The sequence below is a fragment of the Drosophila nasuta genome, chromosome 2L (assembly GCF_023558535.2).
Source record: "Drosophila nasuta strain 15112-1781.00 chromosome 2L, ASM2355853v1, whole genome shotgun sequence".
In the NCBI taxonomy this organism is placed as follows: Eukaryota; Metazoa; Arthropoda; class Insecta; order Diptera; family Drosophilidae; genus Drosophila; species Drosophila nasuta.
This window is the reverse complement of record NC_083455.1, coordinates 25,986,572-25,997,113: the sequence shown is the minus strand read 5'-3', so window position 1 is coordinate 25,997,113 and position 10,542 is coordinate 25,986,572. Positions and strand designations below refer to the sequence as shown.

Below are 10,542 nucleotides of genomic sequence, written 5' to 3'. Positions count from 1 at the left end.
TTTTTCCGCACATATGCCAACAAAAAATTTATTGTCATGCGGCACAAAATATTTGCAAGTAAGTACTCCAACTTCTATTGTTTATCTATGAATCTCTCTTTTTTTTGTCGTTGTTTTGGTTGTGCGTTGTTGACGTCAGAGTATGAGATGTGTGAAAAAGGTTTCTCTGCTTAGTCAGCGCACACTTTGTGAGGGGAGAGGGGGGCACTGTGCTGGGCCGAGTTGTAAAGCAGCCGCATTGTTGCCAGCGCCATTTCCGTTGTTGTCAGGCACAGCAGCATTAACAGCAGCAACAACAACAAGAACAGCGGCAGCAGCAGCAGTAACTGCTCTTCAAACAGATAACATAACCTCAATGCCAAGTTGTCGTCTGGAAGTGTTGACCGTGAGATGCCCGACCAGAGCTTAAGCAAACAGCGCTTAGAACTGTCCAGTCAGCATTAGCAACAGCGGGGGGTGGGAGTTGTAGTTGCTCATGCTTAGACATGCAATGTCACTGAGATGTTCTCGCACTTGAAGGCGGAAGACGGCACGGTCCACAACCGCATGAAGCATCACCACAATCGTCTCACTTATGCGACGTGCGTGCTCAGTAGACAATGCCAAACTTCTGTTTGAAGGAAAATGAGAGTCAACACCTGCTTGTAATATTCGCATGTCTTTCTGCCGCGCTTATTACAAGCTGGTATTTATCTAGTATTTTAAATAGTGTGGGGTTAGCTGCCAAAGAGTTCTCAAAAGTTAGTATTTTTTGAGAATAAGGACTTCAAAAATTGAAAAGGTTACATTTTTTTTTATTTGCTGTGAATGTAACTCTTATTGGAAAGACACTCATTAATTTAAGATATTTTCATCCTTTTTGGGGCTTAACTTATTCTGTATATTAATTGAAGCTCTAGCATTTAAAATAGTTAAAAACTTTATTGTCCGATTTTCAGAAATCTAAATCGAAACTTCATTTTTGTTTACTTTTTGGTGGGAATACGTTTAATAGCACAATATTCTAGAACATTACAGTTTTCTTATGCGGCTAACTAACCAAATATGTTGCTAAACCAACTGCGCAGCGGGGCCAAGCAGATGGGTTTGGTCAACCATAAAGTGTCGACGGAGAGACGCAGCACCTCCATGTAGTCAAAGGTGCAGCTGCTCTGCTCGAAAGCTTTCGTCGTTACGGGTTGTTTGTGCTGCCCACCATGGACGGAAGCGGAAGTAGATGATGTTGTCGCAGGCGTAGCTCTGACGTTGTCCTCCACCTCCTCCGCCGCATCGAGGGCAGCGCGTGCGAAAGCCTCGTCGGCATCAAAGTAATAAAATTCCTTGCGTGTGGAGTTCGTCTCCACAACACGCGACGGCTGCTGAGCATCCAGACCCCGAGCATACGTCCAAGCAGCCTGACGCGACTGTCGATAAGGCGTAATGGGCAGCAGAGGATTGAAGGACCAGAGAGGGGTCTGTGCTTGTGGATGGTAGAGCGGCTGTTGAGCCAACTGCGGCTGGTATCCAAGCTGCGGCTGATAAGCGCCCAGTTGAGGCTGGTAGCCAGCTGGCAAGGGAATTCCTGTAGGTAAACCTGTTGTGCCTGGCAGTCCAGTAAAACCATTTGCTCCTGGCAAGCCTGTAAATCCTGTAGATCCTGTGAAGCCTGAGAATCCTGTTGAACCCGGCAATCCTGCGATTCCTGTGGTTCCCTGCAAACCTGTTATTCTGTTTACACCCAGTGCTCCTGCACCTGCACCTGTTGATCCCGCCAAGCCTGGCAATCCCAGCAAACCCGGTCGATAGCTTTCCGTGTCCTGATCCTGGAAGATCTCCAACAGGAATCCATTAGAAGTGCCGCCTCCCGCCTGTCCCATGCGTAGTCGCAGCGCCTTGCGTCCCTCGGGCCAAAAAGACTTGTGCACATGTCCCGACCGACAACCACAATAGCGCTGTCCATCCAGCTCTATAAAGTCTCCAGTGCAAGCTGCTCCCGCCTGTCCAGGATAGATGCCTCCTCCCGACGGCTGGCCAAAGTCAAAGAACTTGAAGAGAATGCGCAAGCCGGCAACATTTTGTGAGTTCTTCTCCAGATAAAAGACGCAATCCCGCTGCTGTCCCGGCAGCAAAGCATTCAGCACGGTGCGTGGAAAGCCAGGACTAGACAGATAAAAGTGCGACTGGGTGAAGCTGCTGACACAACAGAGATCCACGGAACCACCGAACTGTTGAAGGGTCTGAGGGTCGTAGTCCTTGAGTTGTACGCCTTGGGGCTGAAAGGATGAGCTCTGATACTGCTCTGCGATGGCGGGAAGTTCCTGCTGTTGGTGTTGGGATTGAACTTGAGGTTGAGGTTGCTGTTGTTGCAATTGTTGCTGTAGTTGTTGCAACGACTGTTGCTGTTGCTGTTGTTGTAGCTGCAACTGTTGCTGCTGCAATAGTTGCTGTTGGAATTGTTGCTGTTGCTGTTTCTGTGGCTCGTTGCTGCAAGGAGGCGCTACAGTGCCAGCTGGCTGTACCGAGGGCAGGTAGAAACTACCTCCCCGGGCTGGCAGATAAGGCGGATAAGCGACGCCAGGATAGGGATAAGCGTTGAAGGGTTGATAGCCAGGATAAGCCGCAGGAAAACCAACAAACGGCGCTTGCTGCGGCGACAAACTAAAGTTGCCAGGCAACGGAGCGGGCGTCGACTGCTGCTGCGGCTGTTGATGATGATGGGGATGCAGCGCTTTTTTGGGTGGCAGCTTGGCATTCACCTGCACCGTATCATCCTCATCTACATCCATGTCCAGGCCACGTGCAGTCAAATCCTCATTCTCGCAGGCCAAGCGTGTGATTAGCAAACGGAAACCGCCCGCAGTTGTCCAGGGAGAATCGTCGCTAAGGAAACGCAAGCGCAGAATGCCGTCAGGCGTGTGATACTTCTTGATGCCCAGCACCTGGCCACAAAGCACATCCATATCGTCATCCGACTGCTGCAAGCCAATGGCCAGATAATCGCGACTGCAATTCTCCGAGAGTTCCAGCTGAAAGTCGAGGAACTGAATGTGGAACTTGGTGGGACATCGATACGGGGAGCGTATGACAAAATCCACGCAGGTATTCGGTGGATAATTATCCGGATAATTCGGTGACTCGATGAGACTCTGACGCTGTCTGTAGACGCCCTGAAGTTCACACTGCGACAGCTCATCGTGCACAGCACAGCCGGCGAAGATTAGCACCGAACAGAAGCAGTAGAAGCTGCACAGACAGCTCAGAAGATCCTTTCGCGACATGGCAAATGAGGAAACGAGGAAGGAGAAGAAGAGAACGCGTGCCGTTGTCGTAACCTGTGGAAACGCGCTTCAAAACGCAACTAACTCGACGTGGGTCACTCGAAGCGCTCTTTGGGTCGAAATTAGGTGCGACTTTTCGGTTTCACTTGCCAAGCGGCGACTTGAACAATTTGCACTCTTGTTTATGGCCACAACAAAAGGGTTTACTTGTTTAACTTGCGACTACATTGATGTTTTATTTTTGCTTTTTGGCATACCAAATGCTATGGAAATTGGGCATCAGTTCCGAGTTGTTTCCCAATTCCATTCATAACTCCCCATCAAGCATAGCGAGCATTGAACTTCACTTAGGAAAAAACAGTAATAGATGACATACTTGGACCAAGCTAATTACATCTAGCACTTGACAATGTGGTGCAAAAAGGTTCTTTAGTTACTTACAAAGACAATATTGTGTACCAGTTAGCGAAAAACCATTTTTTAGTTTTATAAACAAACTAATTTGGTTGAAATTTGTATATTTACTAAATTTGGCAAAATATATTAAGGGTATTTCAGCTTCGACCTCATAAGTATTGCTTCTCTTGTGTTATACATAAAATCGTATTGAATTCATACTTAAGCGCTTTTTAATACAACTTTCCCTTTCCTTACCGCAAAGATTAAGTTGCTGCCTAAAATATATATGATTATAGGTATTGGACTGTAAAAAGCAGCTCCAGCTGCTTCAGCTAAATTGTGTTTATATACTTAACAATAATTGACAGATGGGTGATAATTGCTCTTATAATATTCGGTTTGGCCATAACCTTGTTTACTATCAAAGAAATACAAATGAATTGAACATAAATACATTTTGGAAGATTAAAACTCAGCAGTTTAACAACAGCCTCAGAACTCAACTTCATATTATAGCCAATTGCGCAAATTTCCTATTTTATGCAACAATATGCAATGTTTTTTAAAATGTTTATTTAGTCGCAAGTATTTAAATTCGAGTTTAAAATAACTGCGAAAAATTGGTTGTCAATCTTCGCCTATTTTCTTTAAAATTAAAAAGGTATGAATTATATTTTAGTTTATTTAATTTAATGTTTTTATAAAACTGCAATTTTTGTAATCAAAAAAGTTGAGGCAGCTAAGATCCTTTACCATATTTATTAACAATTTCTAATTTCTGTATATGGACTTACATTTTAAATTTTAAAACGTATTTGTGAACTTTGAAATAGCAGTGCTCACGACCTACGCGTTGAAAATTGAAAAATTCAATTTTATTAATGCCACTTCAAGACAAAATTTAGGTATAACAGATGAATGTATTTATTTTGAAATAATTCCCAATTTATTCATTATTGGTAACTCATAGAAAATATTGACTGCACATTGAAATATCAGTGTTAAGAGAAATTAATGATTTACTTTTAAGGTAAGACAAAAACTGCAAAAATAGGTAATTATTACTTAGTATTTACATTTTTGTGATCAAAAAAGTTGAGCCATTTAAGCTATACTTTATTTATACTAAAACTTATTTATTAATAACTCTTACTTAGCGACATGTTGGGATTACATAGATTATATCACAACTATTTGGATTAAAAGAATTATTTGTAACTGCTCTAGATTAATCCACGTCGTCATTATCCTCATCGCTGTCTTCGATATTATTGATTTGGAATGTGTCGCAAAACGCTTTGAGTTCATCAAATGTTTGCTGTTGCTCAGCGAATTTTCTTTTAGAAATATCCAGCAGGAGTTTCCCAATTTCCACGTGTCTTCGAACCTTTGCAATTCTCAACTTCATTTGTCTTATTTTATGTTGGACCTCCCTGAGTTCGTTTAGTTTATCTATATAATTGTTATAGTTGGCATTTAGCAAATATCTCGAACGCTGCGAATTGTCAATGAATGCAATTTGAAAGCCATTGGAGCATAAATTGATTTTGATTAGAAATTGCATCGTGTGTCATTGATAATTTAAAGAAAAATCTTTAGATTTCTAAATCAGTCAGCACAAAGTGTAAAAGTAGAACGGAAATTAATCGTATATTGCTTTTAAATGCTTACTACGATTTTTCTCGTAATTTATGATGCTTTTTAAATAAACATTTAAAAATAGTCTGCATCTGGGCAAAATTATTGTAAAACAAATTTCGCTTCACATGCATAAAAAGTATCGAGACCATAAAACGTAAATGCGTTAAGTGCCGTTCAAAAAACCAAAAACGCAGTCATAAAACCAATAAAAGCGACCAACAAAAACAGCAACAACAATAAATGGCAAACACACACAATGCGTCACACGCACACATGCATATTTACAATGGAATACAAGTTGCATAACGTGTTTGTCTGAAAATATTTGCCTACGCTCGTGGGAGCGATAGCTGCACTTGAACCACGCCTCCTTTAACGCTTCATGCTTCATATTATTTATCTTTCTCTTAGGTTTGCTGTCCCACATTCAAGTTAAGCGCACGCATGGCAGCATAATAAGAGAAGGTTGCGCTTGCTTTTGTCACAGATCAAGCAACTGCTTGTTGTGCTTTCATTTAAACAGAAACTGTCTGTCATGTAAGACAACAGATATTTTTATTCTAGCTTTGTAAAAATTCAAAATTCCTCAGAAATCTGGCTTTTTATTTTATCCACTTTCGGCTTATTTCCAATCTTAAATCAAAATTGTAATTTCCGGTAAAAACCAGATTCTAAATTCTAAAAAAAAGTGCAGCGCGATGACGATGCGACTGAACTTGGATCATATTTTGAGGAGTCAACTGATGGATAAACAACAGTTTGGCGATCATCATTTGGCCAGAGCCACCGACAAGGAGAAGTCCACCCTCAGACTGGGTGCTGGCAAATCGGAAGCGTACAAGTATCTTGTGGAGAAGGGCAATGTGGGCACCCGGGTGAACTCAATGATCTCCAGCATACACCAGCACATGAAGAGTAAGCAGCAAAGCAACACAATTAAACATCAATTTAAGTTTCTTTTTGTAGTTACTGCTCCGCCACGTAAGTCTGTCCCTGCGGTGCCAGCTCCTATTGCTCAGATTCCAGTGGAGGCTTCCATCAGTAAAACCTCCGCTGCAAAGAAGATGCGTCGCATCAAAGGCGGCGGCGGCACTGCGGTAGCTAGCAATAAAGCCATGCCACTGTCACGCATGAAGGCGCGCATTAATCAGCAGTCACAGCAGATTATGCGACGCGGATACGTAGATTTGAATCCGACAAATTACACAAATCAGCGACGCATTCGTGAGGTGCTCGTGCAAAAAACTGTGCTAGAAAATATGTTGTTACAGCACAAGAGATTGCAACGCGACAGGCAAACCATTGCTCTGGACATACAGCGAATGCGTCAAGATCTCGACAAAATCAAAAACAAACTGGACACATCGATGGAGGCCTTAAAATCCACACGAACGCTCTACAGTGGTTTCAATAAGGGCAAAAAGGGACTATTGCCGCTGGGATTGCCAACGAATGCTACCCTTGCAATTAAATCGGCATCAAAACTCGTAACGAAAACGCATTCTGCCAAGTCGAGTAAAATTATTGCAAAGAGGCAACATACGCCTTCCACAAAGAAGATGCGCGCGCGTCGTTAACATTTAAATTTAAATTTAAATTATGGCAAATTAATGCGCACTGTTTTCAGTGTTGCAAATGTGTCTTTTAGACTGCAACAATGTGGCAACTCTAAAATATTTTACGCGCGCCGCAATACGAGCGCTGACAATCGATATGTATCGCATATCGATTACTCAAATTGACATCCCTAAATCATGGCGTCTGTCTCGCCTGTACTAGCCGACAATTTTGTTATTTCATTTATTTTCGTACATTCTCGTTTTGTTTCACCCCAATTATTGGCCCAATTGTCAGCTGTAAAGAGTAGTTAACTTAAACGCCCACACACGCACACAACGACATGGGCTCATCCAAGAAGCACAAAAAGAACAAATCTGAGCGGCGCGAAAAATATGAGGGTGAGACTGCAAGAATTGCACATGCTTGCAAATTTGACAATGTTAATTGTATTTATTTTATTATGAGTTTAGAATATAGCCAACATCAAGATCCCGCACAGTTGCAGCAGCGCGGCCTGAAGTTAATACTTAAAGTGGGTTCCAATGCAACGCCCGAGTACACCGCCAATTCACCGCTCACCGCACTCGATGGCCACGGACCCCCAACAGCCGCTGAGGCAATGATGTCTGCGGCGCCAAGTAGTCCAGCGGGTGTGCCAGAGGAGCTTCAGTGTGGCGAGCTGGGTCATCGCGAGCGTCACAAGAAATCCAAGAAGAAGAAAAAGAAGAAAGATCGTGAAAAGAAACATAAACATCACAAGGAGAAACGCCATCGTAGTCGTGATCGACAACACCGTGAACTTTGCTCCGAGGAAAGGCAAGCTGATGAGCACAACACCTCTGCTGTATCCGCCGCCGACGACAATGCGACACGTTGTAGTCCACGTAGTCAGGCGCCAGCGTCAGTGGATCCCGATGGCAGTCGGGATGGTTTTAGCTTTATGGACGATGATCACGATGAGCAGTCACAGCCACTGCCCGAGAACATCTTGTATTACGCTGGTATTACCACCGACAACTCACCCTCCAATTGCCCAGTTAGCAAACCCATTGTACCGCGTAAACTGGACGAAATTCTGAGTTCGCCGACGTCGTCATCGATGGGCATCACAGCTAGCGCTAGTCCAACAAAACCGCTGCCAGATGTGAGTAATTATATAATTGCATTGCATGTAGAGATTAACAATAATCCTTTGCAGTTACTAATTCCATCGCCATCGGGCTCAACAGCGGCATCCACGCCGGGTGGTGCCGGCTCTCTAAATGCCTTGACGCCCAAAGCGCTCGAGGCTCCCAAGACGCCGAGCAGCAGCAGCGAATCAGGGCGAGAGCCGCGTCGTTGTGTGCTGAAGCTCAAACAACAAAAGTCGCCGTTGAACAAACTATTGGAGCATCTGCTGCGCTTCCTGGAGAAACGTGATCCGCATCAGTTCTTTGCGTGGCCCGTCACCGATGATATTGCACCAGGCTATTCATCTACCATCAGCAAGCCCATGGATTTCCTGACCATGCGACAAAAGATTGATGATCACGAGTACGGCGCACTCAGCGAATTCAGCGACGACTTTAAACTGATTTGTGAGAATGCCATGCGATACAATCGCGTGGACACTGTGTATCATAAGGCAGCCAAGCGACTACTGCAGATTGGCATGAAGCAACTGCAGCCGGAGAATCTGATACGCACTCTGAAACCACTTTCCGGCTATATACGGGAGCTGACCGCCAAGGAGCTTGGCTTTGAAATCAGCAGCAATGAGCTGGCGGGCTACGATGCCCACGATTCGGCGGATGAGGGCGCCTTGACAGGCGCTGAGGAACCAACGCAGGCACAACTCGAAGAGGAGGAACGTAAGCGTGTGTTACGCTTGGAAAATGCACCTAAAACACACTTTGAGCCGTATGTGGATGATTTGACCAGCGAGGAGATTCTCGCCCAAGTGCAGGGCGCTGCAGCGAAAGCCAAACAGCGTATTAGTGCCAAGCAGCGAGCTCACAAGATGGGATTTCTGCGCCAGCACAAGGATGGCAGCACCACGCTCAATTTGCTCATACGGGATGAGAACGAGGGACCCGAAAAGGTCGTAACTATTGGTGATTTAGTTGGAAAACTGCCTACGGGCAGCGGTCAAGTGCATGGTTTGCACACGGATCAGCGAAACAATGTCAAGCCGGTAAAGCCAATGAACTACGGACCATTTGCCAGCTTTGCGCCTACCTTTGATTCGCGTTTCTCTACGCTGAGCGCCGAGGAAACGCAGCTGGTGTTGCGCACCTATGGCGATGCCTCCAGTGCCGAATATGCCGAGAGCATTCTTCAGTTTACTAAAGACTCGAGCTACGGCACCACAATTGCAAATGGTTTGCTGGACATTCTAACGAATGGAGAGCACAGCAAATCACTGGATGAACTGTACAGCATGCAGCTGCAGAGCTACGAACAGAAGGAGATCGACAAGTGCTTCACCAACCAACAAAAGCAGCGGCAAAGCGAACCATCAACCAGCAACGAGACGAGCGAACAAATCGAATTGGAGTATGAAAAGTACAAGAACACACGACTGGACTTTAAGCGCCTGCGAACGCTCAAGGATCTGGGCATTGATGTGGGTTTCCTTGATGAGATGGAAACGGATATGAAGAACTTTGAACTCTCGCGCCGCATGCAGGAGCACCTGAGCAATAACTTAACGCTTATCGAGAAGCTGCGGGTGATTCAAAACGAACGATTATCGCAGCCGTTGCCCTCGCACCTGGCGCTGGTTCAGCCGGCTGGCCAGGAGGAGACACAAATAGCGCAGCAATTGTCACAGCAGCTAACGGACCTGGCCAAGAAGCTGCCGCCCGCAGCCATTGCCGATCAATACGCCTTGCGGAAGGCTATGGGCATGTCCTACGGTAAGTGACCATGAATTATTCTACCGAATTTGTATTCATTATGTTATTGTTGCAGCTGGCTTGCCACCACCACCAGCGTCTCCACGCGTACAGCTACCTGAGCTGCTGCAGCAGCCTGTTGCACTGCCACAGCTTCATCCTGTGGCCAGTAGCACCAGCAGCCATGTTCCCATGGATATCGATGAGCCGGACGTGCACTCTGGCGGCGATTTAGAGAATGAGCTGCGTGAATTCCTCGAAAGCGGCTCTGGTATGCACGCCTCCAATAATCCAGTCGATGACAACAATATCGTCGCGCAGCTTCTCCTTAACTAGATTCGCACACACGGAACAATGTTTATAACTAATGCGAGGACGCTAAATTATTTTCATATATATTTAAATCAGAATGGCATTCTCAATATTAAAAAGAAAAAAAGAATCCTTATCTTAAGTATAGCAATAGTCCTTTCGATTGTTGATAACTTTTCTTGCAGATCCTACAATACGGCAAAAAGGATTCCAATAAATTATATTTACGATCCTAGCTATAAGTAACAATCTAGGCAATTAAGAATAAAAGCAGTTAAAATTCAAATTTACAAGAACTAAACGAATGTTTTTATTATCCTGAAACAAGCTAGGTCCTTGAAATAATATGATTTTTATTATCACAACTAAAACAACTCGCAATCGTTAAAAATTTTAAAGAAAATCGAAGAAAAAAATGTTGCAAATTTTTTAAGGGGGAGGCATGCAAAATTTGTGGAAAAATCCAAAAATCGCCTGTAACTCATCCATTTAAAGGA

General features: G+C 44.4%; 3 protein-coding genes across 3 annotated transcripts; 2 read left to right on the top strand and 1 right to left on the bottom strand.

The window, feature by feature from the left end:
- Positions 1-1,034: 1,034 nt before the first annotated feature.
- LOC132798618 (uncharacterized) lies at positions 1,035-3,672 on the bottom strand. The gene has a single exon (XM_060810545.1). It carries the CDS (start codon positions 3,255-3,257, stop codon positions 1,035-1,037), a length of 2,223 nt encoding a protein of 740 aa, XP_060666528.1. The 5' UTR covers positions 3,258-3,672.
- Positions 3,673-5,818: 2,146 nt separating this feature from the next.
- Positions 5,819-6,875, top strand: LOC132784420 (uncharacterized). The gene is made up of 2 exons (XM_060790038.1): positions 5,819-6,212; positions 6,264-6,875. The coding sequence occupies exons 1-2, from the start codon at positions 5,996-5,998 to the stop codon at positions 6,872-6,874; spliced, it is 828 nt and encodes a 275-aa protein (XP_060646021.1). The 5' UTR covers positions 5,819-5,995; the 3' UTR covers position 6,875.
- Positions 6,876-7,112: 237 nt separating this feature from the next.
- Positions 7,113-10,346, top strand: LOC132784383 (bromodomain-containing protein 7). The gene is made up of 4 exons (XM_060789973.1): positions 7,113-7,255; positions 7,328-8,001; positions 8,056-9,754; positions 9,810-10,346. The coding sequence occupies exons 1-4, from the start codon at positions 7,198-7,200 to the stop codon at positions 10,067-10,069; spliced, it is 2,691 nt and encodes an 896-aa protein (XP_060645956.1). The 5' UTR covers positions 7,113-7,197; the 3' UTR covers positions 10,070-10,346.
- Positions 10,347-10,542: the final 196 nt, after the last annotated feature.

Bases quoted from the DNA above. Each gene is read 5' to 3' on its own strand.
- LOC132798618 (XM_060810545.1), bottom strand. From the start codon at position 3,257: ATGTCGCGAAAGGATCTTCTGAGCTGTCTGTGCAGCTTCTACTGCTTC.
- LOC132784420 (XM_060790038.1), top strand. From the start codon at position 5,996: ATGACGATGCGACTGAACTTGGATCATATTTTGAGGAGTCAACTGATG. The intron at 6,213-6,263 runs GTAAGCAGCAAA...TTCTTTTTGTAG, and splicing joins CATACACCAGCACATGAAGA to TTACTGCTCCGCCACGTAAG.
- LOC132784383 (XM_060789973.1), top strand. From the start codon at position 7,198: ATGGGCTCATCCAAGAAGCACAAAAAGAACAAATCTGAGCGGCGCGAA. The intron at 8,002-8,055 runs GTGAGTAATTAT...AATCCTTTGCAG, and splicing joins CAACAAAACCGCTGCCAGAT to TTACTAATTCCATCGCCATC. The intron at 9,755-9,809 runs GTAAGTGACCAT...TTATTGTTGCAG, and splicing joins GGCTATGGGCATGTCCTACG to CTGGCTTGCCACCACCACCA.